At 42.6% G+C, this 23,100-nt stretch overlaps 1 protein-coding gene across 2 annotated transcripts in view; it reads right to left on the bottom strand.

Moving 5' to 3' along the window:
• Positions 1–23,100, bottom strand: part of Abhd12 (abhydrolase domain containing 12, lysophospholipase) — a 78,088-nt gene that overhangs the window by 13,129 nt on the left and 41,859 nt on the right. For both annotated transcript variants that reach the window (XM_021177764.1, XM_085833465.1), the window contains exons 2-4: positions 12,966–13,090; positions 2,800–2,905; positions 661–780 (exon numbers count right to left, since the gene is read on the bottom strand). In XM_021177764.1, the coding sequence (XP_021033423.1) occupies positions 661–780; positions 2,800–2,905; positions 12,966–13,090 (351 nt within the window). The remainder of the gene's footprint in view (positions 1–660; positions 781–2,799; positions 2,906–12,965; positions 13,091–23,100) is intronic.

Here is a 23,100-nt window from a genome sequence, read left to right as displayed (position 1 = left end):
ACTTTTCAATACTCTCTGCCTCTTTTTTAGAAGTGTGAAGAAAAGAGAAAGAAGAGGAAGAAGAGCAGGAGGAAGAAGAGGAGGAGGAGGAGTTCGTGCCTTTTCGTATAGTTGCCCTAGTCTATACTTCGGGGCTATCTCACAGACTTGCCTACCACTTTTCAGATCAGAGGTAACAAACACAGGAAGTCGAGAGGGAGTCAGTATTTTCCTCAAGGGTGTACTGAGGCCACCCCTTGAGTGATTACCATTTCCTTAAAGAGAAGCCCAGTTTCCTAAACTACACTTTAGCAGACACAGTGCCTTCTGATCCAAAGCAGAAAGAAACCCCCGTGGCTAGAGGAGCTTAGTCTCTCTGACAGAAACACATCCCCTTCCATGTGATTCCAGTGCAGCTGCCACAGCTGCTTGCTGCTCAGCACTGTCTCCCAGTGAGCTCTGGGCAGAAGAGACCCACAGGTCCAGAGCACACACGTCTGCCTCCAAACTCTCCCAGTTGTACCTTTCCTTTGTTCTGTAGAAACTCTCCTTGCATGCAGTAGGTCAGTAAATCTGACTACAAAGACCACAGGCATGCTTCCCATAGTCTAAGCTAAGACATCTTCAGCCTAGGAAGGAGCCAGGTGCTGCACAGAGGTCATACTACTTGTGTGGGCTTACCTGGTGCCTGCATTCCCATGCAGGTATAGTATGATGGCATGGTTAGAAGCCAGAGCATCCTCATACCACATCTGGTCCTTCCCTTGGGCATTCTTCCACCAGACAGAGGGGATGGTGTGCCTGGAGACAGAAGCAGAGAGGGGCAACAGGCACCTCCATTAAGGTTGCGGAGACAGAAAGCAGCAAAGCTCCTATCTACATACAAGCGGACAGAAGGGTGGGTGGCACATTATCTCCCCTGTAACAGAAGTAACTGAAACTATACGCTACAAGCTTAGATGCTGACCGCTTTAGAGAGCAAAGGGTCTCTTGCTGGTCAAATAGCTTGTTTAAATGTGAGAGAAATCTGTCCTGTACTAGCTGGCAGAATTTTGCTGCATTCTAGAGCCACAAATACATGGTTAAGTTTACCATCAGACAGGCTGGTCCAGGCTCTTGGATATTGCTATTCTATTTGGCCAAACTCTCCTTCAGAGATATACAAAGGCCAAATTGAAAACTGTTAACCACTGGGGAGAGTCTTAATTGATGTCTACTTTTCCTCTAAAAATCTTAGCCAAATTCACTCTAGATGTTAATGACATAAGTGTTTTAAAAAATCAAGTAGCTAAGTCCTTATTTTGTATTTTAATGTATTCTCTTGTTCATTCACGAGGACCACATTTTTGTGTTTCTAGCCACTGTAATGGTCACTCCCATACAAGCACAAGTCCCATTCCCAGACGCCTGAGAGGCTGTGGCAGGAAGGTTGCTAGGAGTTCTCATCCAGCCTAGGCAGTGTACAGTATCAATGGGGTGTGGGGCAAAGATGTAGACCTATTTTAGACATTTGGAGCAGACATTCTTCTTGGCAGAGGCCCAGTGTGCACACCTCCAACCTGTTAGTAGAGGGCAGCTGACACTGAGCTGATAGCCAAGAAGGGTCCTTGGGTTGCACTCAGGCCTTTGCAGAAGCTGGTGGGAGAATCTGACGACATGGTAGTAAGAGCAGCTAGGAATAGCACCTGCTGTTTCCCAAGGTCATGGAATGGTCTAGGCAGACAGGCAAGGGCAGCGGCAGTGTCTACTACCTTAAGATTTGTATGGCAATCACTCTAACACTCTGGGTACTTAACAATGTGCATAGGGCTGTCAGTGCTTTTTGCCTAAGTACCACCACGACACTTCAGAACATAACAGATCCTTGCTCCTGGTTAAGGGCCAATCATTCTCCCTATATACAGCCCTGTATACAGCTCCAGGTCAAACTCTTGACAGTTCCAAAAGCACACACAGGTCAGCTACTGCTCAATTAAATCAAACCAGAAAATGACAAAGACTCTTCTACTTCCAATGTCCACCGCCAAGAACAAGAGCCTCCCTCCTTGTTCTCTACTCTTTACCAGAGACTGTAAACCGAAGCATCTGAAGGCCCTCTCATGCACACTGGCAGCCTACTTACTGGGTTCATTTACAAACTTCTCACATACACGGTGGGTTTCTGAGGCTGCAAAAAGAGACTGTATGCAACTGAAAAATAAACCCAGCTGAGATAAAGGGACAGTTATTCAGAGCTGCTTCTGAGGGGAAAAAGAAAACACTGATGCGGGTCTGCGCGATTTGACCCAGTTGTTCAGGAATCACCACTTACACAAAAAAGCCATTAAAATAAATCCCAAGGACACTCCAGAGAAGCCACAGAGAGTAAGTCCAGTGTGAATTTATGGAAAAAAGTAAACATCCCTCTCACAGGCCCCTGGGAAGGGCTGCAGGCAGCAGTGATTCGTTTCTGAAAAGATACATTCAAGTCTGTATTTCTCTTTGTGTTCTTACATTCTTTTCGTCTCTAGATTGTTTGGTTTGTTTGTTTAAAAAAAAAAACCTTTGGAAATAAGACTCTAAAAACAATATAGTTACAAAACCTTTGCTGTTTCAAAAACCTCAGGAGAGAGTTTGGTGCCATCTCACACTGCACCACTGAGATCAAATTTAGCTGAGCGCTTCCCTTAGGCTGAAGAATGGATGAGGATAAAAAACAAACAACAGCACCCCAAGTCCAATGTCAAGGGCAGTGCCTGAACTGAACTCATGCAGCCTCCTGAAGAGGCTAAAGCAGCTAGTGCTTCTCTCTCCCCTGCAGCCTTGGTTGAAGACACTCACCAGACTCCAATAGTCACATCATCCTCTGGCTGGAGGTAGTAATTGCAGGTGTGATTCAAACCTTGATCCTGTGGTTTTTTTAAATCAATGAAATAGGGAACCCTCACTGTAGGGAACAAAGAGATGAAGTCAAGGTTAATGGAGAGAACAGACACACACAAAGCAACATTTCTGCTCACCCGTGCATTCACATACACACTTGAGCACACAAAGCACACACCCCACTACAATACATACACCCTCACAATACATGTATTGACAAATACACACCCCATTCCCACAGCATAGGTGAAAACTCCCAACAGCACTAAGTGCTTTGCTGTCAGGATTTTGCCACATGAGAGGCATACTTCAGGGAAGGGGGTAAAGCTAAGAAACACTGAAATACAGCTTGAAAACACTGCAGTTAAGGGCACAGCCAGAGTGGAGCCTGGAACTGGGAAGTTTATTCAAGTGGGAGACTGCAGCAAGAAGGGAAGGTCTTTAACAGGATAAGCTGGCACAAGATAGGCTGAACACAACACAGAGGGGAGAAAACCCTGTAGAAGGACTTAGCTAAGGCACAGCTGAAGGCTGGGCCCAGGGAGCTGGCAGAGGCATTGGTTAAGGGATAACGGATAAGATGACTGGGGTATAGAAGGGAAAGAAGGCACAGAGGTTCACATTTCTGGCACCATCACTTAACCCAGAAAAGACATCAAAATGAATGAAATCTAGAACCTTGTTCAAGTGAACTCAAGGCACTATGCAGAGCCTTGCAGTTAACCGTCATCTGCCAGCAGGGCTGTAACTGGAGAAACTGTATGTAGTTAGCATGCCAAACATGGGGAGATCATGGAAACCTCAGGATGGGAAACATGCAGGATGGGGTAACTGAGAAGGACCTTGCCTCACTGTCACCGCAAACACAAGCAAAGCACATGGGAACCATACCATGTGTCTGGGAGAGGGAACACAGAAAGACATAGGCCAAGTGAGAGTACGCAGAGAGAGTTAATTTTTTTCCTTATATAACACTGTGCTTTATTGCTATGGCAAACAACTTTTGAAGAAAAATTTAATGGGAAAATGAAAATTTTAAATGAATACACCAACAAAGCATAAGTCCCCAGACTAACTTATCCTCACCATGGGGAGAGTGACAAAGAGCAGCATGGTCCTGACTTCTGGGTGACCATGAGCTCTAGAAGGAATCCACGGACAGCTTTTTTGTTGTTGCTGTTTGTGAAGAGGGTGAGTTTCAAAACTAACTTTATGCATCATGTATTAGATCTAACTCATGTCCTTCAATGTGACTTGGCCTCAATGAACACTTTCTGAATAAATGAACCATCTGACTCATGAAGACACGGATACACACGTTCCTTTTACAGAAACTCCTTTGAGCATCTCCCCCAGGCCTTCACGAGAGAGGAATTCTCCCCAGGACTGCAATTCCAGTCACCACATTCCTAATCCACATTCCCCTGAAAAAGCAAGCTGAAGGGTTTTTTTTTGTTTGTTTGTTTTTATTGTTTTATTTTATTTTATTTTATTATTTTTTTTTAATCATTTCTTTTAATTTTTAGGTTAGAACAATAATGGGTCTCTCTTTCCTGGCCATAGATAAGCACTGCAGTGCTGAATTAAGCCAAGGTCATACTGCCTATATCAGGGGAGCATTTCCTTTTTCTTTTTTTTTAATTAGGTATTTTCTTCATTTACATTTCAAATGCTATCCCCTTTCCTAGTTTCCTCTCCGAAAGTCCCCTATAGCCTCCCCCGCCCTGCTCCCCAACCCACCCACTCCTGCTTCCTGGCCCTGGCATTCGCCTGTACTGGGGCATATGATCTTCACAAGACCAAGGGCCTCTCCTCCCATTGATGGCCAACTAGGCCATCATCTGCTACAATTTGCAAAACACATGAAACTCAAGAAGGAAGACCAAAGTGTGGATACTTCATTCCTTCTTAGAATGGGGAACAAAATACCCATGGAAGGAGTTACAAAGTTCGGAGCTGAGACGGAGGAAGGACCATCCAGAGACTGCCCCACTCAGGGATCCATCCCATAAACAACCACCAAACCCAGACACTATTGCATATGCCAGCAAGATTTTGCTGACAAGATCCTGATATAGCCACTCTTGTGAGGCTATGCCAGTGCCTGGCAAATACAGAAGTGGATGCTCACAGTCATCTATTGAATGGAGCACAGGGCCCCCAATGAAGGAGCTAAAGGGGCCTGCAACCCTATTGGAGGAACAACAATAACCAGTCCCCCCCCTCGCCCCCTCCCCGGGCTCATGTCTCTAGTTGCAAGCTGAAGTTTAAAGCTCCTCTTGAGTTTCTGTTACATACTGAATTATGTCCTCCTCAAATCCTCGAACTCAAGACCATGACCTCACTTACAAAGCAGGTCTCTTCAGAGTAACAAATGAGGCCACCAGAGTAGCCTCTACCCACCATGATTAGCATACTTCCAAATAGGGAGACCACATGAAGACTGTGAGTAGATGGAGTGAGGATTCTACAAGCCAAGACATATCAAAGACTGTGGGTCACTGCCAGCTGATGAAACAGGTGGAGGGCTTGCTCACTATGCACAAGGACCTGGAGTTCCATCCCGAGTACAAAAGGAAGGGAGGAATGAGAGAAGAGGAAGAAAGGATGAACTCTACCCAGGTGCCTCAGAGGCTACCAACACTTAGATCTTAGCTTCCAGCCACTAGAACTATGAGAGCATTTTTAAGTCATCCAACCTGTAGACCTGTCAGAGAAATGGACACAATCATACTAAAGCATTCAGATTTTATCCTGACATTAGTGTTACTGGAGACTTGGGAGTCCTCTGGCATATAAAAATGAGACCAAGCAAAGAATATATGCAAGGCTCTGGAAAACAATAGGGCTCCAGCTTACAAGAGCTAGCATTGGCTACTCCCTGAACAATGGGAGAAGCAGGCCTTTACTGGCTGGCCTGAAGGTGGAGCAGAAGCTGTAGATGCTAGGTACTAGAGCTGCTGGAAGATCCGCAGGGTCAGGAGACCAGCTCCACAGAGGATCAGTAAGTCTGCATGAGGGCTAACAGAACCTGACCTGAGGGCGGTGGCAGCACAGAAAGGAAGACAGAAACGCCAGGTCTGTTCCTGTTGCAGCCACCCATCAGAGAGCTAAGGTAACAATGAGACCTGAAGGCTCTGACCAGAAACAAGTCTACTTCCTGTGCTGTCAATGCCAAGCCCTTGCTTCCCTCTATGACCTTCCCACACACTTCTGAAACTTGAGAGCTGTAGCCTCATTTGTAGGTGAGGATAAAATAGGTTATAAGGAGAGAGGGAGGGAGGGAGGGAGGGAGAGGGAGAGGGAGAGGGAGAGGGAGAGGGAGAGGGAGAGAGAGAGAGAGAGAGAGAGAGAGAGAGAGAGAGAGAGAGGGGACTTGAGGAAGAGCAGCAGAGAAGCCTTTGACTGGCATCCAGTTTGCCTTTGTTGCTAACTGGTGTGTGTGTGTGTGTGAGTGTGTGTGTGTGTGCATGTTGTAAACTTTAACATAACTGATAGAGCCAAAACTGCCTACAGAGATTTGTGTCTTCCTGAATTACCTAGCGCCATCTCAGACAGGCATGTTAAAAACAGCAAATGAGCTGTGCTTACTTAGGACATGGACATCTGTAAATATATCAGTACTCCTATCTCATTCCTAAATAAACAATGCACTTATAAAGCCACTTTACAATTTTATTCACAAGGGTAAATTCTTAAAAGAATAAGTAAACCAGCTCATAGATTTTTACCTAGCCTTTTTTGCTTTTAAGTTTGTTTACTCTTTTTTTTTCTTAAAGATTTATTTATTATTATATCTAAGTACACTGTAGCTGTCTTCAGATGCACCAGAAGAGGGCATCAGATCTCATTATGGATGGTTGTGAACCACCATGTGGTTGCTGGGATTTGAACTCAGGACCTTTGGAAGAGCAGTCGGTGCTCTTAACCACTGAGCCATCTCTCCAGCCCCAAGTTTGTTTACTTTTTAAACCTTGTTGTAAGTTACCACAGGATTATACATAGTCACTGTAAACACGCTTAAGCATCCTTCACTATTGCCCCATACGTGTATGAGCACGGTATTCATGCATGTCTCGTGGAATGTCGTGGACGTCTGAGGATAACTTTTGGGAGTCAGTTCTCTCATTCTACTGTGGTTCTGGGGATTAAACTTAGGTCGTCAGGCTTGTGTGGTTTTACCTGCTGAGCCACCTTACTGACCTGTTGACCTTAGCATCTCTTGAGAAACCTAGACCCATGTGTTGTATTACTGTGTACTAACCTTTTTTCTATAGGACTATGGTGACTTGAAAGAGAAATGTCCACTGTAGGTTCATGTAGGTATCTGAAGACTTGGTTCCCAGTTTGTGGTGGTGTTGGAGCACAGGTGTGGCAGGGTGGGGTAGGGTGGGGTGGTACAGCCTTGCTGGAGAAATTAGATCATTGGGTGTCAGCATACTTCCAGTTCTTTCTCCTTTGTGCTTACAGTTGGAGATGTGATCTCTCAGATACCTGCTTTTGCTGCCTTGCCTGCTGCTTGCTTCTATATATCTCCAATACAATGGACTCTTACCCCTCTGGAACCATATGCTAAAATAAACTCTTTCTTCCATAAATTAATTTTGGTCACAACATTTTATCATAGCAACAGAAAAGTAATTAATACAATGACTTTCTTTCTAAACACTTAAAATAAACTCACATATTATAAAAATCCAAGTCAGGTAATCACTGGTAATGTGAAACTCACATTATCAGTCCTGCCTCTGAAGGTGGAATCACAGCCACCCTCCTCAGGGGGGAAAGGTTTGGAAAACTTGTTTTTCCTAGCTCAGCATCCTAACATACTCAATACTTTGTACAGAGAAGGAGGCCAATATAGAGCCATGAAGCACCATTGGGATTCTTGGATTCTAGGGTTCTGGATGAATTCCTGACCAAGTGGTTTTCTGAGGATTAACAGCTAATCTAGAAAGTTCCAAGCCAAGGAAATTCAGGAACTGGGGAGTTTTGTTCTATACGACCAGATCATCCCAGGAAGCTGGTCTGCCAGTTCACCTTTATTCCTGCCCTTCGTGTTCTTGCTTATGCAGACCTTGACAGAGGGCATGTTTAGTCCCCAGGTTTACATTGCCCCAGAGAACTATAGTTACAGGAACCACCTGGCCAATGTGGGTCTAAGTGATCAGAAATCCCACACGGCAGGAAATTGGGATAAGGAGTGCATTAGGGAGAGGTAGCTTCTTAAGTACAGTGGCTCACTCTTCCTCACCATACTGACTCCCTCTCTTATGTGGTTATTACATCTCTCTTAGCCATCAACCCTTTGTGATCCCCATTATTGTGGGATGCTGCCTGATTTTTTTTTAATTGGTTATTTTCTTTATTTACATTTCAAATGATATCCCCCTTCCTGGTTTCCCCTCCAAAAACCTCCTATCCCACACCCCAACCCCTGCTTCTATAAGTGTGTTCCCCCACCCACCAATCCACTCCTGCCTTACTGCCCTAGCATTCCCCTTCACTGGGGTATCGAGCCTCCACAGGACCAAGGGCCTCCCCTCCCATTGATGCCAGATAAGGCAGTGGAGGCACTGACTTATACAATAGCTAAAATAGGAGCAGAGTATGTGGCTCATGGGCATCACAACAGAAATGGCTCCCACATAGAGCATTCATTACTCCATGCTCCATAGATGTGGTCCAGCTCTTATCACTACCTCTCACAGGTTCCTTATAAACAGGACTTGGCTATAACAGGTCAGAAACCATACCAGCAGGTCTCTGGCTTCTCCAGACTTACATTTACTCTAACTACGCTATGCTGTCATGTATCAGCAATCAAAAACCCCAAAGGGCATGACTTGAGACAGATCGTCCACATACAGGTATTCAGTAAAGAGAAAGTAAATAAATATGCAAATGAATAGAAAACAACTTGATTTACCACATTTTTATGAAAGCTGATCTGGAAAAGTATCTGCATGGGTGAAAGGCTGGATGGAGCTACTAGGCTGGGATGGGCATTTGTGACTGCTATCTGGCTACATCTCATTCCATCTTTGTGAGTAATAGAACTAACTGCCTTGTCCCAGGGGTGGTACCGACAAACAGGGCTCAGCAGGTTATCTGGGTTTTATCAATTCCAATAATTTTATAAGGTCAACCAGAGGCTTCTATGGGAGATAAAGAGGTAAGAATGAACATTATGAGGGGTTTAACAAGGACTGCTCAGGGAAGGATGAAGGAGGCTAGTGTTTAATAGAGCTAACCATTTTCCAAGAAAGTTTGAGTTTCTCTCCTGTCTCTGCCACTGAACCAAGACTTTCCTTTTGCTGGGAGACATGTTCCTAACCCTTGAGACAGGACAGCAAAGGGACAGGTGGAGGCACACTCTACCCCTTCAGATGCCAGGCTCGCTCAAACAGCACTGAGATGGAATTAGATGTGGGAAGGAACATTGGGACCCAAGAAGCATGCTCCTATGAACAGGCACATACAAAACAGGCAATAAACTACAATATTAACGTTTCTCAAGGGATTCTCATTGTTACTTATTCCATTCCCTGTTTTTCAGTTAACTTTTTTCATTTTGAAAGAACTCCTTTTTTTTCTAAGAACCTGCATCTAAAGGAGGATAATGCCTTAAAGCAGAGTTTTCTTGTAAATCATACTGTACATTTATTTTCAGATAAATTTGCTATAAACTCATGACTATATTAACCCTGTCCTGAGCCCTAAAGGTTGTCAGGATGGGCAGCACAAGTCCTGAGTCCCATCTGTAAGATAAAAGAACAGAGCTTGTACATACACAGACTTTTCTGGCCTGAGATAAAATCCCAGCCCCAAAGCCTCTACTGCTTTCCAGTCCAAAGGGCAGCTCGTCACACACAAAGGTGGTCACAGATAACTCGGCAAGTTCTGAGCCATTCTGCCCATTCTTCCCAGGAGAGCAGGCCTCACCATGGGAGCAAGGCAGAAAGGGCAAGGCCAGTGGTGCTGTGGGAAAGGCTGTGGGGATAGCCAACCACTGCCCTAAAATGATGCCCATCAGTGACAAGAATATTCTTTGTTCTTTGTTGTGGGTGGTGTATGTATGTGCTACTGCACAGGGACACAGGTCAGAAAACAAGTTTTCAGAGTTGGGTTTCTCCTTCCAGCTTCACATGTGCGTGCATGTGTGAGTGTGTTAGGTATGTGAGTGTGTGGTATGAGTAAGTATGGGTGTGGGTGTGTCTGTGAGTGTGCATGAGTGTGAGTATGTGTGTCTGTGTGTATGTATGTATGTGTGTGTGGTCTATACCTGTATGAGGGTTTATAATGTGAGTGTGACTTGTGTGTGTGAGTGGGTTTGTGGATTTGTGTTTGTATGAGTGTGTGTGAGTATGTGTGTGTAAGTATGTGTCTGTGTATGTGATGTATGTGCATGTGTGAGGGTGTGTGGTATGTGTGAATGTGGTGTGTGTATGAATATGTATGTGAGTGAGTTGTGTTTGAATGTGGTATGCCTATGTGAGAGTATGTGATATGGATGAGTGTGTCTGAGTGTAGTGTATGTGAGTGTATATGGTATATGTGGTGTGTATGAGTATAAGTATGTAGTATGTGTATGATGTGTATTCATTATATGTATGTGTGTGAGTGTGCAAATGTGTATGTGTGAGTGGATGTATATGTATGCATTAGTATGTGTGTCTATGCGTATGTGTGTGTATGTATGTCTGAGTATGTGATTGTGTGAGTGTGTGTGTCTGTGTATATATGTTGTGAGCTACACTATGGTCACATACAAGTGAGTGTGTGTGTGTGTGTGTAGCCATGCTTGCTCAAGCAAAGGCTAAAGATTGATGTCAGGATATCTTTCTTAACCACTTTTCTACTTTTGCAGGGGGAGAAAGTCTCACTATCTGGCTGGCCTGGAATTCATTATCTTGACCAAATGACTTACAGAGCTGCACCTGCCTCTGCCTTCCATGTGCTGGGGTACACTGCGTGCATCCCCATGCTCAGACTCCACCTTAGTTCTTGAAACAGAATCTCTCACTCGACCTGGCGTTTACCCATTTTCAGCTAGGCTGGTTAGTAGGTGAGCCCCGGGATCAGCCTGTCTCTACTACTCAGCACCAGGGTTACAGTGCCACCACACTCAGCTTTTTATGTGGGTGCTGGGGATCCAATTTTAGATCCTTATTCTTGAGCACCAAGCACTTTATCTACTGCACCTCCTCCCTAGCTCAAGTAATTTAAAAACAAAACAACCCAGAAACCCACAGACAGATTTTTATCCTATCATCCCTTCAGAAATACTGCCCAGGGAAGGAGTTCACTGCTACAGTGCTCCTGCAGCAGGCGAGACCCTGGGTTTAAGTCCAACTGCTTCAAAATCAATAAAATCCCAAACCAAGCCTGCACCAGAGCCATCTCTTTTTTTAAAGATTTATTTATTTTATGTACATGAGTACACCATACCTGTCTTCAGACACCAGAAGAGGTCACTGGATCCATTACAGATGGTTGTGAGTCATTATGTGGTTGCTGGGAATTGAATTCAAGACCTCTGGAAGAGGTAGCCATCTTACAACTTCCTCTCTGTGACACAGTGTTGGGGGGGGCATAAACCTGGGGGACAGCCCATTACAGAGCCTCCTGTTAGAGATACATGACTAGACTAGAGAACCCAAAGTTCTGTGCGTGTGGAATAGTTACTATCTCTTCAGAAAACCAGCATGTAAAACTGGGCACTGTGTCTAATGAACCTCGTAGAATCTAGTGAGGAGAAAAAAAAAATCCAAACCAGATCTTTGCTGGCACTTAACTCTGTGCCAAGCAGCAGAGAACACAGCCCTAGGCTACCTAGGCCTAGGCTTAGGTCAGTTATAAGGGCTCTACCAATAAATTACAGTCCTTGGGGCTTCATGCTTGCAAATCCCAGCTTCTTGTCTGTACTTCCTTTAAGGGGACACTAAATCTGAAAAACAACACTGCCTTGTTTTTTTGTATGATTTTGTTTCTTAAGTTTATTCCTTACAAGTTACCAAACGTAGAGATCATAAATTCCTAGAAGTTTGAGAACCTTCCACTTGAAAAACTAAAAATACCTCCTAATATACAACATATGTATTCCTGTTTCCCTTACTAGTTTAAAGAATAGAAATTCCTTGTTAGTATCTGTCAACTTTCTGTAACTAAGTCTATTACAGACTGAACACCCCAAATCTGTAAAACCAGGTCCTACGAAGCCTTGAACTAAGTTCTGAAGCCCGAGCCCTGCCTCCCAGCTGCCTACATCTGGGCTCTGCTCTCACATGAACTGGGCCCTCACAGCACCTTCACAAGGGCCAGACTCACTCTGTAAGTCAGCCTTGCCAAAGATCTGGGGGGAGGAGTCCTCAACCCATCCCAGCATTGACCACAGCCATTTTTAATGCCTCCCACACTCCTTTGCCTCATCTTAGGTATAAAAATGTTAAAAAAAAAAAAAAAGGTTGTTTTTACTAAACACACCAGGAACCCTTCTGCTGCCTCATAGCACAGTACTTCTTCACTTTTTCCTCCCTCTTACCCCTCAAACAGCTTTGGAACCACACAGGGTCCATCTAACTCAAGGCCTAAAACTGTTTTGTAAACAGCACACAATTCCACAAAAATCAAAATGTCTCAATATTTTTTCTTTTATGAGAAAAAAAATGCAGGTTTAAAAAAAGAAAGAAAGAAAAGGACCAATAATAACAATTTAAAACAAAACCACAAGGTGTCATTATTGTTATTATTTTAAAGACAGCGTTCTTTTCTATGGTTTCAATGAACCTGGACTACATAAGTGACAACATGTCTCTTAACATGGCAGCTTCAGACAACTAACTGCCAACATTATTATCTACTTTGGCTCAAGAGAGAGAAATCATCTCCAATACAATATAGCCCCCTAAGGACCCACATGCAACACTGGATGGTAATGCCATCCTTGCCATGCCCCTCCCAGGTCACAGACTCACTCTATCCCTGGGTCTGGGTGGTGGCTCTATTTCTCAACACAATGTACACTTAAAATCTGGACATTTAATGACATGTAAATTCAATCTCAATTAAAATAAAAAAATACCCTTTAAAATCAGAAAGAAAAATTGATACAGAGGACTTACCGAAATTTAAGAATATCAGTTTGGCCTGTATCCCAGGACACAGTTTGACAAGAAATGGAATGGCAATGTAGAACCCCAGAACACAGAGAAGTATCTTCCTTAGTCGGAACCACAGGCTCTTTCGTCTATGAGACAGAAGAAATATGGGTCAAAAGACAGTACATACAATTTTGCCAGTTTATTAACAGCACCTGTGCTGTCTACACAAGTGCCACAGGCATCTTTCCATATAGGGGACACGGCCATTGAGAAAAGTGGTCTCCCATCTGCATTTGTTAAAATAATTGAGATAGTCCTTTAGGTTTTCAACTGTACTAGAGGGAACGTTTTGATTCTTAAAAGGCCAACAGTCCTGTTGATCTGTTACACTGGCCCCTGGGTAAGACACAAGGCCCTCAGAAAGCATCCCACCTGAGATCAGACCCCCGCTTCCACCTCATCCTGGCAGAGTGGCTTCTCTAGGTCTCGAAGGCTCACTACTACTAAAATGCTTTGATCCAGCTCAGTGCTAAGTTACACATTAGCTGTTCGTGGGAAGCAGGAAGTGCTTACGCCAGAACATCAGCAGAACCTGCCCAACCAGGTCCCAGAGGCTGAAAAGGAGACCAACCCTTGGACTCATCCCACGGAATCCCTATCAGGAGGGTTGGTGCCTCAGCTCTCAAGACTCTTCTGATTTCTCTTCTCAGTGTTCTTTAAAGTGTCTCCACCCTTTTCAAACCTGTAGTCTGGTGCTAGCCTCTACATTCATAAAGAAAGAAGTGGGAGAGAGAGTTGAAGGGAGAGGGAGAGAGGGATAAAGGGGAAGAGAAAAAGAGAGAGGGAGAAAGGGGAAGAGAGAGAAAGAGAAAGAGAGAGGGGGGAGAAAGAGGGCTCTAAGATGCATCAACTTGTATTTATTGCTGTCATCCAAGAAGTTAAAACTGAGGCATTAAAACAGAGGCGGTCATAGACGACTTGCCTAGCTCACACAGGGCCCTCAGTTCTAGCACCACTCACACCCAGTGGTCTGAGTTCAAAGCCAGTCTGTGCCACATTTTTGTTTGTTTGTAGTTTCTTCTTGCTAAGTTTTTTTAACGTTAAAGAGTAGGTGATTTCCATCTTATGTAAGCTGTTTCAAAATATAAAGAAAATAAGGCTCAGTAAAAGAGTATGAAGTCCTGGTCTGATCCCAATGAAAAACGGGCTATTGGTTTCACAGTGTGGAGGAAGCACCACTCTGAAATACATGAAAATGATGAAAATACATGAAAATGGTGTTTGCATGAAGCCGTGGGTTTTCCCTGATTTTGCTACATGTGTTTAGTCTGAAAATAGCATCACTTACTTGTGGGCATGGATATAGTTTTAGTTTAGGGGCACTGTGAATGGGGCTGCCAGGAACACTTGAGTTGTGTGGAAAGGCTTTCTCTCTCCTGAGGCATAAGATCCCAGCAACTGAATGCCTTCCAACAGGATAAAAGATGAGTGGACAGACTGGGGCAGGGGCACAGAGTGAAGAATATTTCCACTGCTCTAAAATTCCCTCACAGCTCACTCTCAGTCTTGCTCTGACCTCAGCGCCAGCATCAATTTCCGATCTCCTGTCCTACAGTTTTGCCTTTAGACTTTCAGATAGTCATAATGTTTATTTTGTGCCCATCTTACTAACTTGGCATAGTGCTTTTGGGCTCATCTCTGCTGTTACATGGGCATGTCAGCAGTCCAATATATGTTTTAAAACTCACCTTAGGTGTGATTAGAAACTGCCCGGAAATAAGTAATGGGTCCATCAAGACTTAGACTGACATACTGAGAAATGCTGACTGAGATGCTAAGTGACACAGCAGTTCCCCAGGTGCACTGCAGGCTCATGTGTCCCCGAGATCCTGCAGAGGGCCAGTGAGAGCACTGATTTTCCTAACACTGACCTGGCGTGTGCGCCTTTCTTTCCTAGCTAAGTAAGTATAATGGAAGTTTCTAGATGCTGAACCTCATGTAGTATTAGTAAGCTTGAAAGTACTAGACAGCAGGAGCCACCTGGCTTTTAGGAAGTTGTGAAAACACGGAGCCAATGATATGATTCAGTAAAAACAGGTGGTTGCTGCCATGCCTAAGGACCTGATTTTGATCTCTTGAACCATGCAGAAAAGAGAATTACCTCAAGTTGTTCTCTGAGTTCCCATGTCTGTTCAAAAAATAGATAAACGTAATTTTAAAAAAGAAATCTGTGAGAATATGAATGCCCTCACTGAAACTGCTTATGTTATAAAATAAAGATTTTTTCTATAAGTAATGCGACTTAGAGTAACATGCAATGAGCTTATGATTATTAATATATAAATTAATGCACTTTCTTCCACCTCCTGGGTGCTAGGATTATAGCCATAAATCATAATGATCAGAAATTCCTTTAGCTATAATTTTAATCACTGCCAGTACTGCTAATTACAGTGAGTTTCTACAGTGAGCAGCCTGTCCTGAACTGATGGTAGAAATGAAGCCTGCCTTCAAGGCTCAGGACTTCAGCACCAAGGGAATACATCTCTTCCTTCAAGACACTGAACAGGACCTGGAGTCCTCTTAGAGGTACATGTCTCTCCAAACTTCATGTTCCCAAGTCCGAGGTCACAATTTTTTTTCTCATAAACTGTATAATCATTCAATGTGGTTTTGTTTTTTGGGTTTTTGTTTTGTTTTAGATTTTTTAAATTTCTAATTTATTTATTTATTTAGTCTATGAATACACTGTGGCTGTCTTCAGATACACCAGACGAGGGCATCAGACCCCATTACAGATGGTTGTGAGCTACTGTGTGGTTGTTCAAAATTGAACTCAGGACCTCTGGAAGAGCAGTCAGTGCCCTTAAAACTGCTGAGCCAACTCTCTAGCCCCTCAGTTTTGTTTTGTTTTGTTTCATTTTAAAGTTACTTAGCGCACAGACAAGACTCACTGATCATGAAACAAGAGGGAACTGAAAAAGTCAATGCAATGAGTAGATTTTCCATGGGGCCCTAAAACTGAACTCTTTAATTTGCACAGCAGTATTTATGGTAACAGTGGTGGTGATGGTATAATGTCTTCACTGAAATGATGGTGGGACTGCATTAGTATCTGTGTTGGTCTGTCTGTCTGTCTGTCTCTTGTGTATACACACTCTCTCCCTACCAGGAATATCATCAATGAACTTAAAGTGGCACATCTGAAAAGCTCTAGGGATTTCATTGTTACCTCTGCCCTGGCTTGATTTTTGTAACATAATTGTGGAAAATGTTATTTTGTGGGGAAGGTGAGAGAAAAGAACATTGGATTGCTTGTATATTGTATCTTAATGCCTGGAGAACTGCTTGGTAACTTTGTAAGATGGTGGTTGAAGGAGCTGTACCCTGCAGCTGGGGAAGATAAAACGGGCAGGTTGGCTCAGTGGGTAAAGATCTTTTCTGCAAGCCTATATATGACCTTAGTTGGCTCCCACATGGTGGAAGAAGAGAACCAACCCCTACATATTATTTTCTGACCACACAAGTGTCACACACACACACACACACACACACACACACGTATAAATAAATAATGAAATCCAGGTAATAAGATGGAAAAACACATATAGCTTAAGCAAGGAAAATCCAACATGCAGTCACAACAATAAAGCACTTAGTGAAAAAGGAATCCAGGAGGAAGGCGCGTCCCCTGCCATGGGGGAAGCTCATAACCATGCCAAACCACTAATCCAAACAAAGCAGAACTCCAGAGTGAAACACCAGGCACAGCAGGATACTCGTTGCCATCAGCATGACTTAACACTATCCTGCACGTGTATGTTAAAACAGCTAAGCAAGGGAAACACAAATTATAACCTTGAAACTAAAAGGATAAAAATGGTTGATAGTTTATAAACAAAATATTCAAGCTTTGGATGTAGCTCAGTCAGAGAGCACTCACTCATCACATGTGAGGCTCTTAGTTTAATCCCCAGTCCCACAAAAAATAAATCAACTGAAAATAAAACATTAAAACTTAAAAAGTCATATTGGGCACAAACTCTGCAGCCAGTCCTACAGCATCCAGAGGAGGCTCCACTTCCAGGTGCTCTACCACGCCCAGGATCTTAGGATCAGGGGTGAGTGGGACACAACATCTGTTCCAACACCACCGGGAGTAACTGCGACTAGCATTATCCAGGAACGTAGGAACTGCACTCAACTAGTGGCTTGGATTCCTTCCAGTCTGCACCAGTTTACCTGCAGTCAGACCCACAGTACCAAGAGGAGGTTCAAATCCTAGGCACTCTAACACACCCAGGATTCAAGGATCCCAAGATCCCAGGAGCTTGGTCACACCAGGATCTCAGGGTGACAGAGGCAGCTTGACTCCCAGGAACTCTGATACACCCAAAATCTCAGGATCCCAGGATCCCAGAGACAGCTGGATTCTGAGGAGTTCAGACACAACCAGGATCACAGGAAGGACAGGCTCCAGTCATCTATAATCAGAAGGCAGGAGGCAAGCATAAGAACATCAGCAAAAGAAACCAAGACTACTACTCGGCATCATCAGAACCTAGTTCTCCCACCATAGTAAGTCCTGGATACACCATCACACAGGAAAAGCAACACTTGGGTCTAAAATCACTTCTCATGACAACGATAGAGAACTTCAAGAAGGACATAAATAACTCCCTTAAAGAAATACAGGAAAACACAGGTATAGGTGAAGGAACTGAACAAAACCATACAAGATCAAAAAATGGAAATAGAAACAATAAAGAAATCACAAAGGGAGACAAAAGAAAACCTAGGAAAGAGATCAGGAGTCATAGATGCAAGCATCACCAACAGAATACAAGAGATAGAAGAGAGAATCTCAGGAGCAAAGATGCCATAGAAAACATTGGCACAAGAGTCAAAAAGCTTCTAACCCAAAACATCCAGGAAATCCAGGACACAATGAGAAGACCAAACCTAAGGATAATAAATATAGAAGAGAGTGAAGATTTCCAACTTAAAGGGCCAGTAAGTATCTTCAACAAAATTATAGAAAAAAAAAAAACAAAAACAAAACAAAAAAAAACAAACCTTCCCTAACCTAAAGAAAGAGATGCCCATGAACACATAAGAAGCCTACAGAACTCCAAATTGACTGGACCAGAAAAGAAATTCCTCTCCTCACATAATAATCAAAACACCAAATGCACAAAACAAAGAATATTAAAAGCAGTAAGGGAAAAAGGTCAAGTAACACATAAAGGCAGACCTATCAGAATTACACCAGACTTCTCACCAGAGACTATGAAAGCTAGAAGATCCTGGACAGAGGTTATACAGACCCTAAGAGAACACAAATGGCAGTCCAGGCTACTATACCCAGCAAAACTCTCAATTACCATAGATGGAGAAACCAAGATATTCCATGACAAAACCAAATTTACACAATATCTTTCTACAAATCCAGCCCTACAAAGGATACCAGATTGAAAACACCAATATAAGGAAGGAAACTACACCGTAGAAAAAGCAAGAATGTAATCTTTCAACAAACCTAAAAGAAGAGAGCCACATAAACATAATTCCACCTCTAGCAATAAAAATAACACTATTCCTTAATATCTCTTAACATCAATGGACTCAATTCCCCAATAAAAAGACATAGACTAACAGACTGGGTATGTAAACAGGACCTAGCATTTTGCTGCATACAGAAAATGCACCTCAGTGACAAAGACAGACACTACCTCAGAGTAAAAGGCTGGAAAACAATTTTCTAAGCAAATGGTCCCAAGAAACAAGCTGGAGTAGCCATTCTAATATTGAATAAAATCAACTCTCAACCAAAAGTTACCAAAAAGGATAAGGAGGGACCCTTGATACTGGTCAAAGGAAAAATCTACCAAGATAAACTCTCAATTCTGAACACCTAAGCTCCAAATGTAAGGGCACCTTCATTCATAAAAGAAACTTTACTAAAGCTCAAAGCATACATCGCACCCCACACAATAATAGTGGGAGACTTCAACACCCCATTCTCACCAATAGACAGATCATGGAGACAGAAACTACTCAAGAGACAGTGAAATTTACAGAAGTTATGAACCAAATGAATCTAACAGATATTTATAGAACATTTCATCCTAAAGCAAAAGAATATACCTTCTTCTCAGCACCTCATGGTACCTTTTCCAAAACTGACCATATAATTGGTCACAAAACAGGCCTCAACAGATACAAGAAGACTGAAATAATCCGATGCACCCTAAAGCTGGTCTTAAATTCCAACAAAAACAACAGAAAACATACATACACATGGAAGCTGAACAACACTCTACTCAATGATAACTTGGTCAAAGAAGAAATAAAGAAATAAATTAAAGACTTTTTAGAATTTAATGAAAATGAAGACACATCATACCAAAACTTATGAGACACAATGAAAGCAGTGGTAAAAAGAAAACTCATAGCTCTAAGTGCCTCCAAAAAGAAACTGGAGAGAGCTTACACTAGCAGCTTGACAGCACACCTGAAAGCTATAGAACAAAAAGAAGCAAATACAACCAAGAGGAGTAGACAGCAGGAATTAATCAAACTCAGGGCTGAAATCAACCAAATAGAAACAAAAAGAACTATACAAAGAATGAACAAAACTAGGAGTTGGTTCTTTGAGAAAATCAACAAGATAGATAAACCCTTTAGCCAGACTAACCAGAAGGCATATAGACAGTATCAAAATTAATAAAATCAGAAATGAAAAGGGAGACATAACAACAGGAACCATGGAAATCCAAAAAAATCCTCAGATCCTACTACAAAAGTTTACACTCAACTAAACTGGAAAACCTGGATGAAATGGACAATTTTCTAGACACATTCCAGGTGCCAGAGTTAAAGCAGAATCAGATAAACCATTTAAACAGTCCCATAATCCCTAAAGAAATAGAAGCAGTCAATAGTCTCCCAACCAAAAAAAAAAAAAAAAAGAAAGAAAAAAAAAGAAAAAAGAAAAGCCCAGGACCTGATGGGTTTAGTGGAGAATTCTTTCAGACCTTTACAGAATACTTAATACCAATACTCTTCCAATTATTCCATAAAATAGAAACAGAGGAATACTACCCAATTCATTCTATGAAGCCACAATTATGCTTATACCTGAACCACACAAAGACCAAACAAAAAGAACTTCAGACCAACCTCCCTTATGAACACTGATGGAAAAATACTCAATAAAATTCTTGCCAACTGAATCCAAGAACACATCAAAACCATCATTCACCACAATCAAGTAGGCTTCATCCCAGGGATGCAGGGATGGTTCAATATATGGAAATCCATCAATGTAATCCAGTATATAAACAAACTCAAAGAAACTTTCAGGGACGAGAAAAGGCTGTCTACTCTCTCCCTATGTATTCAATATAATATTAGTTTTAGCTAGAGCAATTAGACAACAAAAGGAGGTCAAAGTGATACAAATTGGAAAGGAAGAACTCAAAATATCACGATTTGCAGATGATATGATTGTATACTTAAGTGACCCCAAAAATTCCACCAAATAACTCCTAAAGCTGATAAACAACTTCAGTAAAGTGGCTGGATATAAAATTAACTCAAACAAATCAGTAGCCTTCCTATACTCAAAAGATAAACAGGCTGAGAAAGAATTAGGGAAACAACATTCTTCACAATAGTTACAAATAATATTACATACCTTGGTGTGACTCTAACCAAGCAAGTGAAAGATCTGTATGATAAGAATTTCAAGTCTCTGAAGAAAGAAGTCAAAGAAGATCTCAGAAGATGGGAAGATCTTCCATGCTCATGGATTGGCAGGATTAATATAGTAAAAATGGCCATCTAGCCAAAAGCAATCTATAGATTTAATGCTATTCCCATCAAAATTCCAAATCATTTCTTCATAGAGTTAGAAAGAGCAATTTGCAAATTCAATTGGAATAACAAAAAACCCAGGATAGCAAAAACTATTCTCAGCACTTCTGGGGGAATCACCATGCCTGACATTAAGCTGTACTACAGAGCAATATATTAATAATAATAATAATAATAATAAATACAAAAAAACTGCATGGTATTGGTACAGGGACAGGCAGGAAGATCAACGGAATAAAATTGAAGACCCAAAGATGAACCCAATTAATTGTAAATTAATCAGGAATTTCAGTATATAAGATTATCTTGTCTGGGTATGGTAGTTCACAACTCAGCACTATGGAGGGTAAAACAGAGGACCACCACAAAGGTTAGAGGCCAACCTGAGTTACAGATGAGTTCTAGGACAGCCTAGGTTATATAATGAGACCCCTACCCTAAGAAACAAAATTAGGCTGGGTATGGTGGCATACACCTTTAATCCCAACACAAGAGGCAGAGGCAGGTGGATCTCTTAAGTATAAGGCCAGACTTGTCTACAGAGTGAGTTCCAGAACAGCCAGGGCTATACAGAGAAACAATGTCTTAAAAAAAGTAAGATAAAAAACATACAAAGGATGATATCATTTGCAAACAGAGTTGAATTTTACTTCTCACTATCTAACTTGGATATTATTTATTTCTGCCTTTACTGCCCTAACTAGAACCTTAGTACAGCGCTGACTAGGAGTGGAGATACTAGACAGTCTTCATTCTGACCTTAGGAAAAAAGTATTGGTTTTTCATTATTTGAGTCTGAAGTCGGAGGTGGGTTTCATCACGTTTGTGTGTGCATGTGAAGGCGCATATGGAGGCCAGAGGAAAACTTCAGTCATGCTCCTCTGGTGCCCTTTTTTAGACAGTCTCTCACTCACCTGCCAAGCAGGTGGAGCTGGTGGGCCAGCAAGCCCCAGAAATTGCCTTGTCTCTGCCTCCCTAGTGCTAAAATTGCAAGCTCACACTACCATGCCTGGTACTTTTTAAAAAAAAATTAATTAATTTTTTTTTTTTTACGTATTCACTTTATATCCTGCTCACTGCTCCCTTCCTGGTCCCCCCTCCTCCCTCTCCTTCTCCCCTGAACAAGTGCCCCCCCCACCCCCAGCCAGGTCTCCCCTCCACACTGGTGCTTCAAGTCTCTGCTTCCTCTCCCATTGAGTCCAGACAAGGCAGGCAAGCTAGTAGAACACATCCCACGTACAGACAACAGCTTTTGGGATAACCCCATTCCAGCTGTTCAGGACTCACAAGAAGGTCAAGCTGCATATCTGCTACAACCTAGATGTCCCTCAACTGAAGAATGGATAAAGAAAATATGGTACAGCTATACAATGGAATACTATTCAGCTATTAAAAACCAAGACATATGAATTCTGCAAGCAAATGGGTGGAACTTGAGAATATCATCCTGAGTGAGGTAACCCAGACCCAAGAGGACATGCATGGCCTGTACTCACTTGTAAGTGGATATTAGCCATAAAATACAGGTACCATGTTATATTGCACAGACCAAAGAAGCTAAACAAGAAGGAAGGGCCAAGCAAGGAAGCTTGAATCTCACTTAGAAGAAAGAGGTAACAGTCATAAGAGGCAGATGGAGGGAGGGAGTTGGGAAAGAGAGAGCATGGGGAGGGGAACGGGAGGTTCAGGATCAGGTGTGGGGAAGAACTGGAGATGGCCATGAAAATGAATGAAAATCTGCTTTTAAAGATGTTTATTGATTTATTTATGTGTGTTTGTGAATATGGGTGCAGCACAGGCGCCACTGAGGCCAGCAGAGGGTGCAGGGTGCCCTAGAGCTGGATTAGAAGCAGTTGTGAGTTGCTTGGTATGGATGCTAGGAAGTGAACACGGGTCCTCACCAAGAGCACCAGGTGCCCTAAACCGCGGAGACAGCCCTCCAGCCCCGCGCCTGCACTCCAGCCCCGCGCCTGCACTCCAGCCCCGCGCCTGCTATTTTCATAGGGTTCTAAGCATCAAGCTCAGGTCAGAGAGTGCAGGCCAGGCACCTTATTGACTGTTAGCTTCCCAGCCCACACGGGTTTTAAAGGATACTTTTCTATTTTGGTTGGTTTGAATGTTTTTATCATGAGAAGTGTTTGAATTTTTTTTTTTTTTTTTTTAAGGTGGTCATTCTTTTTTTTTTTTTTTTTTTTTTATTACATATTTTCCTCAATTACATTTCCAATACTATCCCAAAAGTCCCCCATAGCGCCCCCCACTTCCCTACCCACCCATT

The sequence above is a fragment of the Mus caroli genome, unplaced genomic scaffold, assembly GCF_978045245.1.
Source record: "Mus caroli unplaced genomic scaffold, Mus_caroli_1 scaffold_2, whole genome shotgun sequence".
Lineage (NCBI taxonomy): Eukaryota > Metazoa > Chordata > Mammalia > Rodentia > Muridae > Mus > Mus caroli.
This window is presented reverse-complemented; position numbering and strand designations above follow the sequence as displayed.